The sequence below is a fragment of the Sus scrofa genome, chromosome 8 (assembly GCF_000003025.6).
Source record: "Sus scrofa isolate TJ Tabasco breed Duroc chromosome 8, Sscrofa11.1, whole genome shotgun sequence".
Lineage (NCBI taxonomy): Eukaryota > Metazoa > Chordata > Mammalia > Artiodactyla > Suidae > Sus > Sus scrofa.
In genome coordinates this window covers 28,288,045-28,311,725 of record NC_010450.4, presented here as the reverse complement: position 1 = coordinate 28,311,725, position 23,681 = coordinate 28,288,045, and the positions used below count along the sequence as shown (strand labels likewise).

The window sequence follows — 23,681 nt, the reverse complement described above, 5'->3', positions numbered from 1 at the left end:
TTTTTCTCTGAGTACTGAACTCTTAACCTCAAGTCATTGCTGCCTTTCTGAATCTGTCTACTAATATCCTGATGCTTTTAAATAGAAAAATCACAGCTCGATTACCTATAATTGAGAACTCACCCCCATTTTAATGTACCCTTTCCTTTAGACAGCTACTGTGGTCCTTTCAGGAAGCACTGGACAGTGAATAATTATATATTTAGTATAAACCTTTCAGACCTTTGGATAAATCTCTTAGGTGCTGTCTCCTTTTTACAAATCTTTTTTTTTTTTCGTCTAATTTGAATTCATTCTTCATGCAATTATTCTATTTATAAGATGTATAAATAGTTACTAGAGGAAAGTCATTTTTTACCACTAGAAATACTTATCATTTCCCTGGCACTTGGATATACGTAACAACATAATTGTCAGCTATGAGATCATATCTGTATTAAAATAAACATTTCTCACTTAAAATTCCAGAAAGACGTGTCATCCATGATGATGCCTTCATCACCTTTAAAGACTTGAACAGGTGAGATCTTACATAAGGTAAAGGAAACATAAAGAGCAGTTTGTCAAAAGACAGAAACACTGCTGATGTGTGACAGACTCCTTTGTCCCACCAGAAAGACAGTTTTCAAAATTTCACAGGACTGAAAGGAATGTGGGTTTATAACTTTTCCCTGAACTCATTATGTGAAATGGCATGTATTAGAAGCAGTATCATCTTTGAGAATTCTCCTTCTTCACTAACAAACATTTTTCCCTTCTTGTTTAGGTTAATCAAATGGAGGTTTCCAAAGGAAAAAAGAAAGTTACTGATAATCATAACCTATTTCAACCTAATCTGTTGCAGAGGGAGGTTGAATGACTTACTAGGGATGTGAAATTTATTTAACAAAGGATTGTAGAGTGAGGGCAGATGGCTGTATAACTTAAACCATGCTTTAGGACTGTTACTCTGACTCTCTTAATCTGATTTATGGAGTGTTTGGAGGCAGTTCTGAGTCTTGTTTTAGTTGACCTAGGACTCTCTCAGTCCAATCCACTTTCTGGTAACAGAGCCCAATGTCCTTGCCCCGGAGTAATCAATGGACAGGGTGGTAGGTAACCCAGGAGGGCCAGAATTTCTTTACATGGCATTGGTACAGAAGACATCCTAAATCTTGGGCCACATCAGGGGGAGATGTGTGTCAGGAACAATCAGTCCTAGTACTCAGTCATCCTGCCTGCCCACAGTGACAGTCCAGAGGTGGACATGCACCACAAGAAAACCAATACACGTCTTCTCCAAGTTTTTTTTTCTAATACACCTAGAGAAAAAATCAAAAAACAAAAAACTCTTGCTTTTTGGCTCTTGTGTACTGATAGTTTATCAGTGTAATACAGTGAGATCATATTCCCATGTTCATCACCATGTTATTCAGTGGAGAAAATGAAGTAAATATTCTAATGTGAAGCAAGAGAAAGAGAGGAAGAGAGGAAGAGAACAAGAGCATGTGCATGCAAACATGAAGCTTAATGGTGTTGAAATTTCTGCCATTTCCTGCTTCAGTTCTGTGCAGTAATAAATTTCTGCCACTATTTATTTGTTTTCAAGAAAAGTACAGAGCGAGAGCTAACTAAAAATCAATACAGATCTATAAAATAAATCTTCCCAGTACCTAAAAGACAAAGGCATCTCTTTCTGGGGACCATGTTTTCAGGAGGCACCCGCCCTGTGCTGGAGTTTTAAGGTGCTGAAGCTGTAGGCCTGGGCAGTTCCCTTGTTTGCATCTTGGTTTATACTTTCCCTTTGGCAGCAGGATTTATCCTCCCGCATTTCTCCGCTCTTCCTTCTGGGCACCGTTTTGCCTTCTTCCAGCTGATTTTCATTGTTAGAAGCTGAGGGAGAAGAAGCATGCATCTGTAAAATGGCATTGAGTGGGAGCTCTGTAGTTTTCTATCTCCTGTACTCAGCATCTGCAGAGGACACAGCATCCTATGGGATGGGAGCAGGACGGCATGAGCCAGGCAGCCCTCCTTAGGTGCCGGATCCATGCTTCTCCCTCCTCAGCTTTGCTCAGGCCTTGGTGGATAGGTGTGCCAGCCACTGCTTGGCCAGGACAGTGAAGCAGAGGCCAGCGGGGGAGGTGGGGAAGGCAAGCCCAGTTTGGGGCGACAGCAGAGCCCCCACCCTGCTGAGGGCCCATTCCTAGCTACCTCTGTGAGACAAGGGCCCGGGGTTCTCTCTGCCATGCAGCACCAGGATTCCAACTCTCAATGGACCTGGGCCTGGCCATCCCGCTCAGGTGGCTGGATGCCTTCCAAAGTCCTGTACCCTTCAGGGACTCCTGTGCCATGTTCTGCAAGGTCATACGTAGTATCTGCAACATGGTAGCGAGGTTACTGTTTCTCTGCCATGTGGTGTGCTGCCATCAATGTCAAAGTTGCCCTCAAAGTGGTGTGTCTCCAGGTCCCGGTGGTGGTTGTTTTTGCAGCCATACAAGACTCTTTACAAGGTTTGCAATTCTCCTTACACAGCTAGAATAGGAAGGGCCCTATTCTAGCCCCTGGGATTGTCCATGGTCAGCTGTAAAAGGGGTAGTGGCACTCATTGGTCATGCAGGCTTGATGGTCTGGGAGGTACTTTTTATAATACGAACACAGGCTGCCCTGGAGGGTGCCACCCACCACCACTAGGACTTCAGGGTTGGCTTCCCAGGCTAGAGGCATGTTGTTCCCAGCAGTTTAGAGGGTAATTGTACGCGGAAGTCAGAGTGCCCACCCCTCCCATGGTTGACAAAAACCCTTTGCAGTTGAGCTAGGAGCATCCCAGGTGCAGAAGGGTTTAATCTGGGCTGTTCTCTAGCATGGACACATTCTTGTTGCTAAGGAGCCACCAGTTCAGCCTTTGGAAAGAAATGAACACATCTGTGACCTTCCCACCCACACTCATTGCTATTGCTGCTTGTTTTATGTAGAATTGTATGTGAGGGTCAGGAAGGAGGCTCCTGCGAAGGTGGCTCCAGGTTGGGAGGAGACAGGGATCTGGAGCAGCCAGAGGCCCCAGAAGAAAAGGGAGAAGGGATTTGACACCAGGCGTGACAGGCTTTGGGGGATGGACCCATGAGGGCACTGGGTCACAGAGTGACATTTTCATCCTTCCTCACCAGCTGTTTCTGGCTCCCTGAGACATGGAAGGTGCAGAAAGGCATGTGACACAAAACTCATGGCTTTTAATCCTGGCAGGAAGGACAAGAAAAAAACAAAGATAAAGATGTGAGCAGGTTTTACTGTTCTCGCACTGGAGATGGGGAAGGGGGAATCAGTCCTATTTAATAAACATCTCTTCCCTCATCCCTCTCAAATGCACTATCTCTGCTTTTGTTCATCAAGACAGAGAAGGACGGTAACTTTGTCCCTGAGTCAGTAGAGTGGAGAGAAATGAGGGCACCCTCTGGGGCCCTCATTGGGGCAGATGTTCAGAGGAGCTGGTAGATGCGTCGGCGTCTCCGTATGAAGGGGAAGGTAACGAACATCGAGATTATGATGCCAATTAAAATCAGGCTGATGATGAGAGGCCGCATGTTGGATTTGTCACTGGGACAAAAGAAATCTGGAAGAAAGAAAGGGCACATAGACATCATAATGGTGGTGGGGGTGGATAAAGGTGAGAGGAGGGAACACAGGGCATATTGGGAAGTTGGAAGTTGGTGAGAAGCTCACCTAGATGACCCAGCAGGAAATAAAGAGAGAGAATGGGCAGAGTGTAGCAGAGGGGAGGACAATTGCCCTCGCTATGACAAACTTGAGAGGGGGAGGAAACTCGGGGGGTGCAAGAAGGGAGATTATAGGCCTGGGTGGGGGTTTTCAGTGCAGTGGGAGAATTCTAGGAGGGAAGGACTAGGTCTTACTTGGTCCAAAGGCCCCTGTGGGGGGCAGCTGAGCAGCTTGTAGCTTCAGGGAGAGCAGGTCGAGGTGGAAAGCTGGTGAAAGAATGATGCTTGCATTTCTGCAACTGTAGCTCTGGCCCAGAGGGGTTTGGAGCTCTCGAAGGGATGAATTCTGAACTGAGAATGTCCACTCTAAAAGAATGAGGAAAAGTCAGCTCCATGTCCATATCCTCACAGCCCAGCATAGGTCCTTTCAGGAGCCCAGACATGAAGTGCAAATGATGAAAGAGGGAAGGTTACTCACGCACTGCCCCGGGGAAGGACACGTTGTGCTCAATAGCCATATAGTTCAGGTAGACAGTGCTCTTCAGTGGCTCCTGGGGAAGTGACCAGGAAGACTCAGGGCAGCAGGGGAGAGTGACAACCAGATATAGAGTAAGGAGTGTGGCAAGGGGTTGGTAGGGATAAGGCACTTGGAGAGTGAGAGTGAAGGATGAGGAGTTAGTACCTGCTTGAATCCAAAGCTGAGCTGTCCATAGGGGAATGAGAGGAGCAAGTGGGCATGGGCACCTTCACAGCCTCCCTGGACCTTGGTTTTGTTGGGGTTCACTACAGAGATGCCCCAGGCCTGTAGAAGTTAAAGATGGGAGCGCCACAGGATTACACAGCTGTGCCATTCAAGGTCCCTTGTTCCTATCATCTTCATCCTGTATATGTCCCCTTCTCTACTCTTCCTTCCCTTCCAAACCACAGCAGAAAGCCTCATCACCTTCCCCTCATGTCCTCCACTGTCTTTAGCTTTACCTTTCCTCCACCCTGGGTTGGGTATAGAACTCGAATCTGAATCTGGGCTTGGAGGTGGACGCAGGGCTGGGAGCCATTCGTCCAAGTGTAGTCTCCTTTCACCTCCTTGGAGCATGGGCTAGGACTTGGAGTGGGTGGAGGTGGTCCTGGGTGGGGGGATCCGGTGGAGGATTCTGGGCTGGTGGCAGTGCTGTTGCTTGTTGGGTGAACTGTGTGACTGGTGGCGGTAGCAGGATTGTGAGTAGCTGTTGTGGACTTGTGGCTGGGGGTGCCTGCAGTGGTGGTTCTTTGAGTGGTGCTTCTGTGTCTGGTTGTTTCAGGGCTGGCTGTGCTTTCTGTGGCCGTAGGTGTCCCTGTGCTTTCTGTGGCCGTAGGTGTCCCTGTGCTTTCTGTGGCCGTAGGTGTCCCTGTGCTTTCTGTAGCCGTAGGTGTCACAGTGAAGGATGGTAGCAGAGTGGCTGATTTTTTATGAGGACATTCGTTCCCTGTGTCCTGGGCTTTCAGCAGAGGAAAGACTGGTTAGCAACCCTGGGGCAGTCTCCTTCCCAGGGTCCCTCCCCTTCAGCCGCCTGTCTCCTTACCTGCCAGAAGTCCCAGCAGGGCCCCAGAGAAGATCACAGCCAACCTCATGACTGAACAGCCTCCACCCAGAGTCCATCTAGGTTCTGTGTCCCTACCAGCTACCTGCTCAATCAACCCTTTTCCCTCAGCCTTTGTTTGGAAAAAGAGGAAATAAATCTTTGACTTCCTGTAACTGAGACAACCGCACCCCCAGCCTGACTCAGGCATCTCAGCCCCAGCCACCAGTCTCTTGGTCATTAGGTTTTTGTCATTAAGTTAGATGATTGGCCCTGGTGTCACCAAAGTGGGAGCTGTCAGTGTCATGTGTCATGTGGGCAATGAGAGGGAGTTTGGGGGCCTCCTTGAGGACTCATTTTTCTACCTCAGCAAAACATGCCCAGTAGTTTTAGCAACTGATTACAGAGCCAGCAGCTACCCCTCTCCTTGATGTAAAATTAGAAATTTTATTTCTACTCTCTCGGCTCCATCTATCACTTCCTCTTTGTTGAGACATGTGAGATACTTATGATAGTCCTTGCCCAACACCTTATAGAAAGGTCATATTACCCAGTAAACAAGACCATTTTCTAGGCAACAAAAAAAGCACAACAGAAGGGTAAGTATTAGCTGAAGCAGGGGAGCAGAGCTATACCCTATGGCGGGTGGGAGGGAAAGGGAAGTAAGAAATGAGAAAGCAAAGCAGGCAGTTTCAAGTTATTTTACTAAAAATTTTGTGTTTCTTTCCTGAATTAATAAATACTATACAAAACAATGTAAAAAAAAGAAAACAAACAAAAACACAAAAAAACAAATACCAAAAAATGCATATAATTCTGCTTCCTCAATAGGAATGAGTTGAAATGTTCCCTGAGTCCTCAAGTCTGGAGTTTTTCAAGAGCGAGGGAAGTAGTTAACTAGTGGAACACTGTGTGTGAATCCAGGGCTCTGTAAGATCACACAATACACATAGGAAATAGAAACTGGTATTTGTGGCAAGATGTGTATGGGGACCAGAAAGACAACACCATAAAATAAATTGCTTATCATGTTTTACTTTATTCTGAAATCAATGATGGGTCACTGATGACTTTCCCAAGCAGGAGAGGGGTATGTTCTGATTTGCATTACGATAAATGATTCTGCCTTATAATATGGAGGATAAGCAGAAGGGGCTCATGTGAAGGAAAGGAGGCCACTTAGACTGTGACTAAAATAACTGAAATAATAAATAATACAGGCATGTACAAAGATTGTCAGTGAGGCGGGAGAAGAAAATACAGATTCAAGGACTATTAAGACTCAGATTTTGCCCCTGATTCAGGCCATGGTCATACACAGGCAAAATGGGAACAGAGGCAGGTTTGGGGACAAGCAGGAGAAGGGGAACAATGTTGATATGTTTGGTTTTAGCCTTTCTGCATCTCTTGTTCTTATGGTACTTCCAGATGGATAGTTCTAGAAAACTATAGACCTTGTGTTTAGGATGGATGTCTACACTAGAGATACACAGCTGAGAAACAGCAGCAAAATCTTTTTAGCTGACTCTGATATTAAATACAAATTTCAAAACAGATTCTTGAAGAGAAAGTAAAAAAGTGAGAACTATTGTAATTTAACCCTCTAAAATTATCTAGATGATATTTTAGTGCTATCAAGGGCATTACTGAGAGGTTTTACAGAATTCTGGAAAGCTGGAGCACTAACTGAATATTTTTCTACCCAAAGTGTGTCTTGATTTTTGTTTTAATAAAGAAGAGCCCTTTAGTTATTAGTGTTTCCTTAAGTGGTAGTGAATGGATGGGTAGTCTACATTCCCTCATTATGGAGTGTGAGCCGTAGAAAAACAGTCTCAGCATGATCTGAGCTTCTCCAGTTTGACAATATCACCTGCAGTTGGGCCCGGGGCTCTAAAGCCATCTGTGTCAAGATTCCAGGCACCTACTCCTGCTTTTTGTGTGGTGGACATATGTGGCATGTGTATCTGTGCTTGTGTGTGTGTGTGTTGTAGCTTGTATGTGTAGCTTGTATGTTTATAGCATACATATGCTTGTGTGTACATATGTGGGTATGACTGTAATCACTTTCTTCCAAACCAAAATCACCCAAAATGATGCAAAAGTCAATCAATCTAGTTCAAGTTATTTGATGAATTAACTTGGCTAAGAACTAAAATTCTAAAATGATGTTGCAAGATAAGTATAAAGATGTAATTCTAACATAAAATATCTTTGGAAACAACATTCAAGACTCAGTATGCTATTTTGTAATCCAACTGAGTATAGCATGCCTAACTTAAACTAAAATAGGATGATATATTTCAAGTAGATATTTGATAAGCCAAATATACCAGTTCTGTCCTTTAAAGAAACTCATGTGATTAGATGATTGTCCCATTTGTTAAAAATTTTCATGAAAATTTATTAAGGGTCCTATTTTATTTTTACTACTTTTAACTTATATTAAGCAAAGGATACTTTAAATATAAGTTTATATCTTCTGTCTGGTTCCTCAAAATGCTGAATTTTTAATTTTCAGAAATTGCTGCCCTTTTTGCCATTATTATATAGAAAATAAACCGCTGCTGTTCAGAGTTCTGTTAGTTCACACAAATTGTAGTTTAATTTAAAAAATACGTGTCCATGTTCACTGTTATAAATGGGTATTCCCCTGCATTATTTTGTAGTAGAAGAGAAATTACAATTCTTGAATGTGTGTGTGTGTGTGTGTGTGCTATTACAATATACCCTATGAAGTCTGTGTTCATTATTTCATACATCAAGTGTCAAGGATTATTTCCAAAGATCTCTGAGCACATGGTAAGCTTAAGCAAGAACATTATGGTAATATAAAAAGCTAGAGGATATTTATAATTCTATAAAGACTGCTCATTACTCAAACCAATCTAATCAGTATTTGTGATGTAATAGATGAAAATCTATTAATAGCCAAGCAGGGTTCAGAGAATCACATTACCTAAATCAGGTAAGTGCTAGGTTTAAGAGCTATATATATAAATCTGTCATATCATTCCTGAATTTTCTTTTATATATTAACTTTAACTTTCCAGGATAATTATTAATTTCATTGGCCATAACTTGTAGAAAACATGTTTCATTCTTCTTACATAGTTGTTATTGTTATAAATATCATTGCCTATACAAAACTAGTTTTGAGATAAATTAATTGGTAGGCTAAAATATAAAGTGGAAAATATTTCTATATTAGATACTTAGGAGTTTGAGAGCATCTGGATATTAAGAACCAATAAATCTACATATTTAAAAGATGCTATTTATACAATTGCAGTCATTACCAAGTGCTACATTGTTTCAGTATTCCTGTCATGAATAAAGGATTAAAGATTTAGAAAATATTTAAAAATGGGTTATTTCCTTAATCCTCTGCTTTTATTTCTGACAGTTTTTTTTTTTTTTTTTTTTTTTTGATTGGTACTTGAACAGGAGAGTGCAGCTGTCACATCAGGCCAAAATTTCTATATGCAAGGGAAAAAATCAAAATAATAATATACCACATGCCTCATAAATAAGAAATTAAATTATGGATTTAATGAAAAATAGAAAATAGTACCAATCAACTTTGTAGGTATTTAAAAATGGAATAGAGTTGGAGTTCCTGTTGTGGCTCAGCAGAAACGAATCTGACTGGGAACCACGAGGTTGTGGGTTCCAACCCTAGCCTCACTCAGTGGGTTAAAGATCTGGCATTGCAAGGGGGATGGGGAGAGGAAGGAGAGGGGAAGAGTGGGTGGATTGGGTGTTTAGAGTTAATAGATGCAAACTATTGCCTTTGGAATGGATTAGCAATGAGATCCTGCTGTGTAGCATGGGGAACTATGTCTAGTCACTTATGATGGAGTATGGTAACGTGAGAAAATAGAATGTGTACATGTATGTGTAACTGGGTCACCATGCTGTACAGTAGAAAAAAAATTGTGTTGGGAAAATAACAATTAAAAAAAAATAAGATTTAAAAAAAAGAAAGAAAGAAAGAAAGTCATGGGAATATTCAGTGGCCAGTAGAAAAGGGAGAAAGGGTCTCGGTAACATAATATCTGGGGCCTCAGCTGGTCATTGTCAATGAAGGAGTCAAGGCAGGAATCAAACTTCTGCTGTCTGAAGGATGAATAGAGGTGAGGGAAAAAAATGATAACAGGTTGATTAATTTTCAGGGAACATTGGGAGTCAAAGGAGGGAGGGAATCATTCTACAACTAAGAGAGGTCAGCTAGATTAAAGGTCTCTGAAGACAAAGAAAGCTCATGGATATTTGAAGGAGAGACATGGAGAAGGAGAAATAAAAGTTACCTCTCGAGTTCCTATCATGGCTCAATGGAAACCAATCTGACTAGCATTCATGAGGATGTAGGTTTGATTCCTGGCTTCGCTCAGTGGCTGAAGGATCTGGTGTTGATGTGAGATGTGGTGTAGGTCACAAATGCAGCTCGGATTCTGCATTGCTGTGGCTATGGTGTAGGCCGGCGGCTAAAGCTCTGATTTGACCCCTAGCTTGGGAATCTCCATATGCTGCAAGTGTGGCCCTAAAAAGACAAAAAAAGAAAGAAAGTTACCTCTAAAACTGAAATTAAAGTAATAATTTGAATAAAGAAAAATTATGATATAATTAATAATATTATTGCTTACCAATAAAATTTCACTTGTGGGAAAAAAAAAAAAAAAGATCTAGCATTGCCATGAGCTGTGGTGTAGGTTGTAGACACAGCTTGGATCCTGTGGCTGTAGCATAGGCCGGCACCTGTAGCTCCAATTAGACCCCTAGCCTGGGAACCTCCATATCATATGCCATGGGTGCAGTCCTAAAAAGAAAAAAAAAAAATAGAATAGTGTTTAATGAAATAGAATTACAATTACAAAAATTATTCCATATTGTAAAGGGTTAATTTCTAGCTAATTTCTTTGTTTTGCTTAATTCTGTCTTTATATGCTCATTTGTATATCTCCTGCAATGTAATAGCAACATTCTCACAGTTTCTGTGGGTAAGAAATCCGGATGTGGTTTAGCTGGGCCACTCTGGCCCAGGATCTATACTGTGGTTGTACTCAAGCTGTTGACCAGATCTGCAGTCATCTCAAGACTCCCTTCCATCAAAATACCCACTTCTAAGCTCACTCATGTGACCCCTGGCAGGCCTCAGATGACCGTTTCCAGTCTCACTCATGTGGCCTCTCTGCAGGGGTTCTTTGGCACCTCCTTTCCCCTAGTGGGAGTAGTCCAAAAGTGAGTGAGAGATCCAAGTTGAAAGCTTTTCCTAACAGACTTTTTAATACCCAATCTTGGAAGTGATATCCCATTACCTCTGCCACATTGTATCCACTAGATGAAGCAGTAAGTCCAACTCACAAACAAGGGTAGGGGGGGGATTCCACAAGAAAGTGGTTAACAGACTAAGATCCCTGGAGGTTCTATCAGAGGCTGCCTACCATACATGTTGGCCTTCTTTAGGAAATTTTCCACCTAGTTAGGTTATTTGTAGCCGTCTATATCAACATGAATTTATCCTAATATCTGCAATGCATTCCTATGGGAGAAGAGTACTCAGTTATCACTTCAAACTCTTTGTGATTCTTACCTGTCCCCTCTCCCATTCTTACATATGTCCAGCTTTCACCATGCCCTTCAACCCCCTGATGGGTTTCCTGCCTCTTCCCTAGCAGATGTCTGTACATTTTTATCCCTCAGAAAAATTAAACTTCATTAGGCATTTAAGCTTGAACATTCTCAACTTCCTACCACATCCCCAAACACAGACATTGATCAGGGCTTATACTCTTTCTCATTTCTTTCTTTGTGCATCTCACAAGAAGATTTTTATTCCTCTTCTTGTACCTTTAACTAGTCCTTTCCGGGTAGATGGAAGCAGCTTATCTCTGTTTTCCAAAATGAGTTAAGAGTTTCCCAAACCTCTCTAATGAGAAGAATCATTTAGGGTGCTTTTTTCCCTAGAAATTTAAATCTGTCAGGTTGGGTTGGGGCCTAGGAAATTGCATTTTAGCCAGGACAACAGATGATTCTCATCTTCAGATAAGTTTGGAAAGCACAGGGTACTGTCATTTAGGTAAGATAATTTATTAAATATGGTTCTTGAAGTTCCCGTTGTGGCTCAGCAGGTTAAGAACCCAACATAGTGCTTGTGAGGGTGCTAGTTGTATCCCTGGCCTGACTCCATGAGTTAAGGATCCAGCGTTGCTGCAAGCTGTTGTGTAGGTTACAGATGTGGCTTGGATTCCTGTGGCTGTGGCATAGGCTGGCAGCTGTTGCTCTAATTTGACCCCTAGCCCCAGGAACTTCCATTTGCCACATGTGAGGCAAAAAAAAAAAAAAAAAAAAAAATACACTTCTTATCTTGGGGAATATATTCAGTAATCACTATGGGGAATACATAATTACATATTAGAAGGGACCTGACCCAAAATTAGTTTTTAAGGGATGAAATAGAGCATTCCCTAGATGAAAATAACTAAGAAAATGACAAATAAATATGAACACAGTTTCGTTACAAGTAAGGTCTGAGAGTCGCTAAGTGAGTTTAAGTGATTGCAATCTGCTAGGCTTTCTTTGGGAAGACTCTCACAGGAAGCTGGCTAATACTGAGCAATACTTACAGTAACTTGAACATTTTTAGTTTTATTTTCATTTTTCAGGGAGAAAATGGAAAACTAATTTTGGAGGTAGTTTTGTTAAATTTGAGAAATAGTAAAGGCAAGGTATTAAGTGGGCTTACTTGGATTAGATGGAGAACATGAGTGTTATAACATCACTTAAGAAATATGCAATTGGTGGAGGACCTTTGAAAACTGAATTTGAGCTGTCACTAAAACCCATAGATTAGAAAAAGGTAGGTTTGTGACCTAATGATACTTGAAGACAACTAACATGTAATTGAGTATCTGTGTGTTTGTTTACAGGCTAAGAATGGAATAACCATTGTAATTTAAACCTCACAAGCACACTTATAGGGAAGTATTATTACGCTTCTTAATAGATGAATAAATGAAGGCTCAAACATGACCAAATCACAGTGCAAGAAAGCGGTAGAGTTGGGAAGCCCATCCAACTGTAAGCCAAATGCATTTTATTTCCTGTTACTATAATACTATATGGTCATATTTTTAAATTGTGTATCCAAGATGATTTCCATCCACAATCATCCTTAAATTTACATTTATAAGAGAGAGAGAGGAAACCAAATCTGCAAGGACTTCAAATATTACTTTGAAAAAAAACCCTTGTATTCTATTTGAATAAAACGAATGAGGACTATCAAAATGCTAGTGCTCTTTTCAAAGTGAAGAAACCGTGACATTTTAACTCATGAAAAACAATTTTTAAATTATAAAATGGTTTCACAGACATCTTTTAACTATTTTTATTTCTTACCACTCTTTTTTCATAAAAACATTGGCTTGAATAAAGATGGAAGCTCTGAATGCTTTTAATCAATATTCAAAAAAAATTTTGCTTTAAATTTTCAAAGTGGAAATTGGTAAAACATACCATAGAATTATCTCCAAATGTCAGGAGGGAAATCGTAGAAGAGGACAAAGTGGTTTTTGATGTTGTATCTCAGTAACACAGAAAACACTTAGTTTACCATCTTTGAGCCTCCTTTTGAGACAAAGCCGTCATCTCCTACCATGGCTCTCCTAAACAACCAAGACAAACTCTAGGACTCTGCACTTGTATAACTCTAGGTGGAAAGTCAGAATCTGAGCCTCATTTTCACAGCCTGCACCTTCCTGAGTCCAGCACTGGTTTTCTCTTTCCAGGAACCCCTCTGACAATGGCTACGCATATCAACAACCCACCCCAACTTCTGGCACAGCTGCTCTCTAGCAAGCATGGTAACTATCCCATAACCTGTGCCTTCAGCACCACTTCTGTGGGCATAACCCTCAGCAGGCATTCCTGATAAATCTTTGACTCCTGCTCTACCAGCTGCTCTTAGACCCTTTCTGGCTGGCCCCTGAGACCCAAGAGACTTATGAGGATCCAATCAACTGAGAGGACATTATTTGAAAACACTTGAAAGGCTATAAAGTGCTCTAGACCTGTAAGAGATTCTTTGTAATGCTTTTCTTTCCCCCCCACCCTCTTGAAGGGTTTTTGTAGATCCCATTAGAATTGTACCAGGAGGACTTGCAAGATGTTGAGACATTGAAAGGAAAACCTCTTTTTTTCCAGATGTCAAAAGAGCCATAGAAAAAATATTTAGATCTGAATAATTACCTTGGCAAATATTACTATTTTAAGGATCAATGACATCACTCTTCATTTCAATGTAATCATTCAAATAAAAATAAATTGAAGAAAAAAATCTGCATTTGAGATAGGGATCTGGTGGGGTTAGAGTTTGATGAAATTAGGTAATAAAGCAGTAATTCCATTTCTAGGACACATTTTCATTTTACCCTTTTATGTGCATGTTCCATGTGAACATTGAAATCCAGATGCATACTAATTAGTAATTAATATTCATCAACTTGTGTAACAGTCCTCAACATAATGTTGATTAGCTGTAGGTATTTATAGTGTCATGAATAGCTAGTTAGAGAAATGCATCATTTTCATTAGAATTGCATTATGTTCCATAGGGAAATTTGTATTCTGATACCAAGAAAATACAATAATGTTTTTGAACTCCACACTTCAGGAAATTGAATGTATTTGTTCATATACCTGACAAGTAGTCAACATCAGCAAAATTGAATGGATAATGAAATATCTTCCAAAGAGTTATTTTTTTAGCCTTATCATCTTCCTTGTTTTTTTCATCCATGAGAGAAATTAGTCTGTCAACAAGCGTTTTGAACTCGTTAGCCTTGTGCTAGGCCATGGGAATACAGAAATTGTAACAACTCTCTAGGTCCTATCCCTTCTTGGCTTCTCAAGGACAAAGCCCTGGCAGTTGTCCTTTGCCTCTCCTGAATCCTATTGTTTCTTTCTATTAATATTCCCATCAACTTACAAACACGCCGATGTAATAAAAGCATTATACCCTGCCTCAGAATTCCCTGCTCCTATGTGCAGCTTTATTTTTCTCTATCACCTTCCTTGATGCCATTGTCCTATTTCACTTTGGCCTGTCAGCATTTGACCCAGTCGATCATTGCTTAATTCTTGGCTTTTAGGACATCATACTCTACTAAATTTTTCTTTTCCTTCATAGACATCTCCTTCTTTGTCTTCTTTGTTAGTGAAATCTACTATCACTGACACTTAAAGTGTAGAATTCCCAGGGTATTCTCCTAAGACATTTTCTCTTTTCTACTTCAGTTATATACTTGGTGATCTCATCCAGTCCATGGTCCTAAATTCTTCTAATATGCCAACAACTCCCAAATTTATGTCCATGGCACAGCTCTCTTCCCTGAATTCTTGGTTAATGAAATTGATGTCTCTACATCCCCATTTAGAGATAAATATCTCAAACATAATCTGTCTAAAACTAAATTCATGATATATCTCCATGAAAGTAGCTCATCTCACAATCTACTCTATTTCAGTAATTGGCAGTTACTGGGGCCAGACACATTAAACTGATCCTTTACTTTTTATCGCCTCACACTATACTTTCAATCATGGATCAAATCTTGTTGACTCTACCTGCAGAATACACTCAATATGGACCATTTCTCACATCCTTTGTTGCTGCTGCCCAGGTCCAAGACATCCTCGTTTTTCACTTGAATTGTAGCCTCCAAACTATACTGCTACCTCTTTAGCATACGACCTGTTAAAATGTAAATCAGATCATGAACTTGCCTGCTCAAAAACCTCCTATAGTTCCTCCTCTAACTCAGAGAAAGACCCAAGAACACTGTACCCACACAGTCTAGCTCCTATTCACTCTGACAGTGTCTTATTTCCCTCTCACTCCATGCCAGCCATGGTGATATCATGACAATGTTTTGATCAATTAAGTATGATCCCACCTCTCTTTGCACGTGCTGTTCTCTTCACTGGGCATGCTTACCTCCCAGATATCCTTATGGCCTGCTTCCTTACTTTCTTCAGAAAATACCAACATTTTGGAGTTCCCACTGTGGCACAGTGGTTTAAGAATCCGATTGTAGTGGCTCACATTACTGTGGAGGCACTGGTTCAGTGCCCAGCTGTGCCTCATGTAACCTCCATGTGCCATGGGCACAGCCATAAAAAAATTAATAAGGATTTTGTGATCTCTCTATTTAAAATTATACCTCTTCATAATTTCTTCTTCCTATGTGCTGCTTTATTTTTTCTTTATTATAACTATCACCACCTAACATATAATTAACTTGTTGACTTTGTTTCTTGACTGCACTTTAATGTACGCTCTGTGAGATCAGAGATTTTGTTGTCTGCTTCATTGCTATATCATAACTTCTTAACACCATATGTATATATATGATATATTTGTATATGTGTATAGTGCCTTTATATATGTGCACTTATTTTATATATATATGGAACACATTATATATATATATTATATATATATATATATATATATATATATATATATATAGAGAGAGAGAGAGAGAGAGAGAGAGAACAAGGTTAACACTTAAGTGGCAAAAGACTGAATGGAATAATAACATTAAATTTCAGAATAAAGAGAGATTTAGAAATCTAGAAGACTTGGTGAGCATTGTAGGAGAAAATTTGGCCTTTGATTAATAATCTCTGAGAACCTGAATCTTCCACTGTACATTCAAGTAGAGACAGCATCCTTTCCTCTCTCAGATCACTCCATCCACTTTTGTGCTCCTGGACACAAGCTATGTATTCTGCTTGGGTCCTCATTCCTTCATCTTTGCTAGTGTGTGTGTGTGTGGGGGGAGATGTGTATCTTCTTTATCCAGGATCAAATATTACCTCCTCTTTGTGTTTACTAGATGGTAATCTCTTTGAAGATAGATAATGAGTCTTTTTTGCAAACCATTGTTTCCCAGTACCTAGCACATAATAAGCATAAGCGTTATATAAATACTTATTGAATGAATGACTGGATCTTCCCTGACCGCCACATTACCTCTACTATTGCCATCTTTGACTTTATAGTACATTTCTTGTGCTTTTCTGGTGTTATATTTGTCTGTATCCATAATAGCATATAAGCTTCTTGAAAATCAGGCTATATCTATCTCTGTGTTTGTTCTTTCCCCCTTCCTTCCCTAGGAGGGTGTTACTTCCCAGCAGAGTCAGTAAGTGTTTAAATTGCAAAATATATTCATTAGCTGTTGCTGCTTTAACAAACAACTATAGAATCTCTGAGGCACTCAGTGATAAACATTTGCTTTGCTTATGCTTTTGCAGTTTAGCAGGGGTTCAGCTAATCCAGCTTGGGGCTTGCCTGGGAGGTTCTCAACAGCAGGTTCTGTTTGGAAATGTTCCACAAGTTTCTCATCTTCCTTGGATGAGTGGGTTAGGTGGGCTATGCTCTCATGGTAATGGCAGAGAGCAAGAGAGTCAGCTGAACCATGCAATGCTTCTTTTTGTCTAGGCCTAATTAGAACAATTGCCATTTCACCCATTCCCACTTGTCAACATGATTTTCATGTCGAAGCCAGAAGTCAAGAGGTTAAGAAATACACTCTGACAGTGGGAGGAGGAACCGCAGAGTCATAAGACAAATGGTGAGGAAATGTCAGGGTGAGGAACTTGGGCCAGTAATCCAACCAATCACATGCACTGGCTTCAAATGTATGATAATAATACCAGAGCATGAAGCTTTACAGGGCTTCACAGCCCTTTCATTCATTCCTCAAAAATTTTAAGTACCTGCTGTGTTCCAGACACTGGTCTAGCTCCTGAGGATACAAAAATGAACAAGAGACACAACAACATTGCGAAAGAAACAAGGAAGCAGTGACTCATTCTACAAAAGAGTTAAGTGATGGCTTAGTTCACACACGTGGAGGGAGGGTCTGGAATTGAATAGAGGCTGGTCCTTCTTAAAAATAAATTCTGTATTACTTCCTAATGTACCTGTAATTCTGACAGGATTAGATGCCACTCAGAGCCCATCATTTAAATGCCGAAATAAGGACAATGATGATGTAACTCTGTTTTATGTTAATATCGTTGGATAAATAAGGGTACTTGCTCAGTTTGCAGACTATTTCAGGCCAGACATCTCTGCTTATATGTATAAGACATACTGCTTTTAGCTAAGACAATCTCCTGAAACCCGTTTTCTCACTTTCAGAGCGTTCTTATCTACATCCTTTGGGGGCAAGAAAACTTTAGATTCCAAAGGAGGAGTCTTTGAAAAGATACATTACAAGGATATGAAAACATACCTTGAAACTTGATTAGTAAAATGAAACCCCCTTTTTTTTTCTATTGTTACCTTGTGCATTTTCACATTGTCTTCCCCCAACAAGCTGTTCCTCACAGGAACATATTGATTTAATCGAATCCTACAGCTGTAGTTGGGAAGCACCCTGAATAACAATCAGGCTTTTATATGGAATATGACTTAATTTAGAGAATAACTGCTGATGCAAGATGGCAGACTCATTAAACTGCCTGGCTGATCAATGTACTACCATTTGGAAAAGCTAGACGAGGAACTGAATAGCTTTTCACATTGGTTGTCAGACATTCTTTTAAATATCTTGTTATGTGTTATGACAGATGGATGAGAAACAGCTTTAGGTAATCAGAAGATCAAGCCAGCAATTTGAAGCTACCAAGAGAGGAAAATCACCTCTATACAACAGGTGCTGCTCTCAGCCTCAGGTTTTTCAAGGAGAGCTCTGTATCAGAGAAGAAATTAAATGTGGTTCATGTCCTCCATGGTAACAATGACAGTAGAATACAAATCCTTAATTACAAAGCAGCTCTTCCCCTGTTTTCTCAATTTTCAGCAAATAGAAATCTCTCCAAATTCAAGTGGGAACATTGTTCTTCCTATAATCTGTGCCAGCAAAAGTATTTATAAGGAATTCACAGAAGCAGAGTCTTTATCTAAGAATTTGCAGGCCTTCTGCTGCTTATTCTAGAAACAGCCATGTCCCTGAGACATCCTGGCCATAAGCACCAGACCTCAGTTGTACAGTTCATTGCTTGATCCAAATTCTCAGAGAGTTGTCTGAATCAGCAGCAGCCTGCCCTGTTCTAACTAGACCAATTAGGATTAAGAAACAAGGGAAAATTTCTGGCCTCAAAGAACAATCATGCAAACTGCAGGCAGTTGGCAAGTCATCTGGAGTGCAGCCCATCAACAGGGAGCCTCAGTTATGGACCTGAGAATTTTTAATTTTAGCTCATTTTCAGTGGGAGTTCTACAGCTGTGGCTGTGATTTTTTAAATGCTCTAAGTTGATATAACAGTCATTATCCTCTAATAGCTTCCCTGCTTGATGAAGTCCTATCCTTCCATGGAAAGATGTGTGTATTGGAGTCTTATTTAGAATTCTGTTCTTATTACTCTTTAAGAAAGTAATAAAGATCAGAATATGCCAAAAATTAAAAAGAATAATGTCTCTATATTTCCCCTTCCTAAATACCATTTAAAACCAAGGAAATAAAAACACCATGAATATAATGCATGTTAAAAATAATAATAAATAACAAATTAATGACCTCATCTCCCTAAGTCAGCCTACCTGTAGGATGCTAACCCGTTTCTTCTCCCCTTCTTGTTGAGCTGATAGTGTTAGGTAGGATAGGATAGGGACTCTGACCCAGGTGATTCAAAACCAGGCAATTTATTGTTACTAAAAACAGGAGGCCTGCTATCAAACAATGAAGACACATGCAGATACTAGAGGAATGATTTTTGGAGCATCTCCCTATAATCTTTTCCCATGCAAATAAGGCATCCTCAACCCAAACCAGAAGATCTAAATGTGCCTCCTTCCACACTCACGGCGCCGCTGGGAGCTGGGACAGGAAAATTTGTGGGCCTGGGGCAAGGGAATAGGGGTCCCCAAACAGGTCCACAATAGAGGAATATAAAAAGAGACCCAGTTGTAGCCAGGGCCAGTCCCTACCCAGGGCAGCCCTCTCTCTCTGAGGGCATAAATAAAACTTGCTGTACACTGCTACCTGACTCTTGATTGTGACCCCCAAGGCAACCGGCAGGAGTCTCAGGCAGACAGGCTCTGGGGGATGGACCTGAGCAGCCCATTAAAAGAGCCCAAGTCAGAGCTATTACACCGAGGTGTCGGGTCTAGGGGAAATTCCCTTCTACCCAGAACCGCTTCTATTCTGAGCTGATTTCTCCCACTTGGACAGACTGCCTGCCTCCATCCCTGTGTCTATCCTGGTGCTCCTGCAGCTCCTCCCAGCCAGAACACCCTCCCGCCAGACCGCCTGCGTCCATCCTTTCGCAACAAAGCCCACTGGCTCTATCTCTGTACCACTACCATGCTTCTCAGCCTACACCTCCAAATCCTTGTTTTGTGTAGACAAGGACCGAGGGAGATAGCACAGAGCAGATGAACCCGACAATAGGAACAACTAGACTATTGAGGGATAAGACAAAGTTGCTTCATTGAAACATGTCATACATAAGGCTATGTTTTTTGCAATGGCACAGAGGCAATGACCATGTCAGTGAGTATAGACTGATCAAGGAGACAATTAAGGAAAGTTTAATCATATTTGAGGTAGATGGTCACAAGAAGGCTTCTCAACTACAGGAAAAAATAGTAGGTATGGATATAGTGAATGGAAAATCAGATCAGACAGAATCTAACAGATTTGTTGACCAAGGGTTAGCAAATTTTTTATGTTGATGCCCAGATTATAAATAATTTAGCTTTTTGGTCCATAGAGTGTCTTTTGTAGCTGGGTTAGGCTGGGATCTGGGACCTGGGACCCTTTGCTGCAGCACTTGCACATGGACAAATGTCTCCACAAGCAACAAAATACAGAGAAACTAGAAGGGATGGAAAATAACTGCCTGCATGCACAATTGGGGCAAATTATGGGCAAGATACTAAAAGACCAATAAATGGTAGTTCCCGTCATGGCACAGTGGAAATGAATCCGACTAGTATCCATGAGGACGCAGGTTAGATCCCTGGCCTCTCTCAGTGGGTTAAGGATCCATTGTTGCTGTGAGCTGTGGTGTAGGTCACAGACGCAGCTCAGATCTGAAGTTGCTGTGGCTGTGGTGTAGGCCAGTGGCTACAGCTCTGATTCCAACCCCAGCCTGGGAACCTCAATATGCCATGGGTGCAGCCCTAAAAAGACAAAAAGACAAAAAAAAAAAAAAAAAAAAAAAGACCAAAAAAACTCCCAGCTTTCACTTCTGAAGAGCCAGGAGCAAAAGCAGGGTACTATGCATGCTCCCTGCACATAATACCAGAAAATAGGTGGGCAAACCACCTAAGCCACCCCTCTGAGCTGACCTCTGACCCTCCTCTACTCTCACCCCATATAAGAACCAGCTCAGCCTTCCTCAGGGAATGAGCAAGGAAACATGTTAATTGTTTCTGCCCCCTCCTGATTCAGCAGGAGCCCCCAATAAAGGCGTAGCTGACTTTCTTGTCTGGCCTCTTATTAATTTCTGTTGATTGAGAAAGGCCAAGAACCCTGGTCAGTAACATAACTACTCAACTCTGTCATTATAGCATGTAAATGAATGGCATGGCCATGTGCCAATAAGACTTTATTTACAAAAACAGGCAGTGAGTGAGATTTGGCCTCCTGGCTTCGGTTTTCTGACCCAGGTCTAGTGTCTGAAGGAATAAAGCAGAGTGAGGAGAAGCATAGGTCTTGTCAAAGACAAACCAGAGTGGTTCACAATGACTTAGTTTGGGAGTCACAGGATATTGGGTCAGTTATGCAAACACAATATAATTTCAGAACAGAATCACTAGTAAGAGTTAGTTGAGCTTATCTGACAGACAAGCAGCTTCTTAGAAGCCCTGCTGTTGTGATTTAAAAAAAAAATTTTAAGTGATAATCAAATCTAGGTGACGCTGTATATACAAATGGGGGCCATTTCATGTAATCCAAAAGTAATTATAATTATTGTAAGCCTGGAATATTAGAAGATTCGTGGAATTAGAAAGACAGAAAATCTGCATCTATTAACCCCAAGCACTCCATCATCTTTGGAATGTATTAGCAATGAGATCCTGCTGTGTAGCACTGGGAATTATGTCTGGCCACTTAATGGTGGAGCATAATAATGTGAGAAAAAAGAATATATACATGTATGTGTAGCTGGGTCACCATGCTGTATAGTAGAAAATTGATAGAACACTGTAAACCAGCTATAATGGAAAAAAATAAAAATCATTACATAAATATATTAAAAAAAGAAAGTCTCATAAGTAATAGAAAAAGAATATTGTAAATTTAGCCTGAGCAAAATAAAAGATAATGCATATTCAAATACTCTTTATCTTACTTGAGACATTACTTATTCTCTCAGCTGAGACTCATCTGCAGTTCCATCTTTTGTGTAAAGGTGCTATCGAGAGTATTTAAGTCACAAAGTATTGTAAAGGCTAAAATGAGATCTGATATATGTAAAGCATTTAAACCAGTATTTGGACTCATCAAGTCCCTCAGTAGAAAATAAAAGACATTGTTATTATTATTTTTGTGTGTATGAAATCAATTTTTATTGTACTTAAAAAAGATACCTTCTCATGTTCTGTTTAATATTTTAAAACTACTGTTTTTTTCCATTAAAGAAAAGGAGAAATTGGGAGTTCCCTTTTGGCTCAACAGGTTAAGAACATAGAATGAGGATGTAGATTCAGTTCCTGGCCTCACTCAGTTTAGTGGGTTAAAGATCTGGTGTTGTCACAAGCTCAGGCATAGGTTGCAAATGTGACTCAGATCTGGTGTTGCTGTGGCATAGGCCTGCAGTTGTAATTCCAATTTGACCCCTATCCAGGGAACTTCCATATGCCACAGGTGCAGCTGTAAAAAAAGGAAAGAAAGAAAGAAAGAAAGAAAGAAAGAAAGAAAGAAAGAAAGAAAGAAAGAAAGAAAGAAAGGAAGAGAGAGAGGGAGGAAGGAAGGAAAGGAGAAATTGGAGTTCCCTGGTGGATCAGTGGATTAAGGATCTGGTTTGCTGTGGCCCAGGTCACTGCTGTGGTGTGAGTTTGATCCCTGGCTCTGGAAATTCTTCATGCTGCAGGTGCAGTAAGAAGAAAGAAGAAAAGGAGAAGTAAAAAGAATGCCATTGGGTATAGATTCAGTTCAAATTCAACTGAATTTAAATTTAGACCAAATGCCAAATTCTTTTTGAATTAGAATATGACCATATAATTATTTCTTTCACCTCTTTCTCTTCTTATTCATTTTCCTCATTTTCTTTTTTGCCTGGTCTTAAGGGAAAAAAAGAGTGGGAAACTTTATAAGAAAAATTAAGTGTTTTGTTTTATAAATAAATACAGAATAATCTGTAATGATACAGTGAATTTAGAGAAAAGGAAACAAACAAAAAAACCCATTCTGATACTGTGAAAAATTAATGGAAGAACTAAAATCTGGGTAGCAGTAAAAGTTTAGAGTATTTTATAACAAATGTTCTTCTCAAATCTTGAGGTTAAGTCCAGTACTGAAATTTCCTTTAAAGTGTGTACCATCAGTTTCATCATACAAACTAGAAACTTTGTAATAACAGCAACAATAGCAACAGTAGCCAAAAATGCATTCTTACTGTGTTCAAGGCATTCAAGGCAACATATGTTAACTAACAATATGCAAAATGTGCTTAATAAGACCATATAATTATTACCCCCATTTAATTTAATTTAATTGATGTATTCATTTATTTTGGCTGCAACTACAACATGTGGAAGTTCCTGGGCTAGGAATCAAACCTGCACCATAGTTGCAGCCTGCACTATAGCTGCAGCAATGCAGGATCCTTAACCTGTGGTGCCACATGTGAACCTCCATTATCCTCATTTTATATTAAGAAATCTGACATATGGAGCTCCCATCATGGCTCAGTAGTTAACAAATCCAACTAGGAACCATGAGATTATGGGTTCAATCCCTTGCCTCGTTCAGTGGGTTGAGGATCTGGAGTTGCCGTGAGCTATGGTGTAGGTCACAGATGTGGCTGGGATCCCATGTTGCTGTGGCTGTGGCTGTGGCCGGTGGCTGCAGCTCTGATTAAACCCCTAGCCTGGGAAGCTCCATATGCCGCAGGTGCGGTCCTAGAGAAAGACAAAAAAAGACAAAAAAAAAAAAAAAAAAAAAAAAAGAAAAAGAAATCTGACATTTAAACAAGTTAAATACTTTGTTGAAGATGATGCCTTAAGTAACAGAGCCAGAATTTTCACCCAGAGGATTTGTCTCCAGAGCCTAAACACAATGATGCCTTACATTTCACGAGGTCACTTCTAAAACCTGGGTAACCAACTCATCCCAGGTTGCCTGGGACTTTTATTAAAGTTTTAGTACTGGAAGCCTATATCCTGGAAGCCCCCTTGGTCCCAGGTTAACCA

At 40.4% G+C, this 23,681-nt stretch overlaps 1 protein-coding gene and 1 long non-coding RNA gene across 3 annotated transcripts; one reads left to right on the top strand and one right to left on the bottom strand.

Annotated features, from left to right (window-relative positions):
* Positions 1,539-5,501, bottom strand: LOC100520753 (macrosialin). Of its 2 annotated transcripts, none has more exons than XM_013978575.2 (6): positions 5,249-5,501; positions 4,668-5,164; positions 4,372-4,491; positions 4,168-4,240; positions 3,885-4,055; positions 1,539-1,872 (listed from the first exon to the last, which is right to left on the bottom strand). In XM_013978575.2, exons 1-6 carry the CDS (start codon positions 5,484-5,486, stop codon positions 1,691-1,693), a joined length of 1,281 nt encoding a protein of 426 aa, XP_013834029.1. In that variant the 5' UTR covers positions 5,487-5,501; the 3' UTR covers positions 1,539-1,690. The 2 variants fall into 2 exon arrangements, with proteins under 2 accessions (XP_013834029.1, XP_003128950.2); XM_003128902.4 differs by lacking the exon at positions 1,539-1,872 and adding an exon at positions 3,185-3,586.
* On the top strand, positions 5,966-15,647 carry LOC106504615. Its single transcript, XR_001298242.2, has 3 exons — positions 5,966-8,210; positions 12,172-12,322; positions 13,033-15,647. It is a non-coding gene; the product is annotated as an uncharacterized LOC106504615 (long non-coding RNA).

Bases quoted from the DNA above. Each gene is read 5' to 3' on its own strand.
- LOC100520753 (XM_013978575.2), bottom strand. From the start codon at position 5,486: ATGACCAAGAGACTGGTGGCTGGGGCTGAGATGCCTGAGTCAGGCTGG. The intron at 5,165-5,248 runs GTAAGGAGACAG...CTCTGCTGAAAG, and splicing joins CCTGCTGGGACTTCTGGCAG to CCCAGGACACAGGGAACGAA. The intron at 4,056-4,167 runs GTGAGTAACCTT...TCATTCTTTTAG, and splicing joins GTCCTTCCCCGGGGCAGTGC to AGTGGACATTCTCAGTTCAG.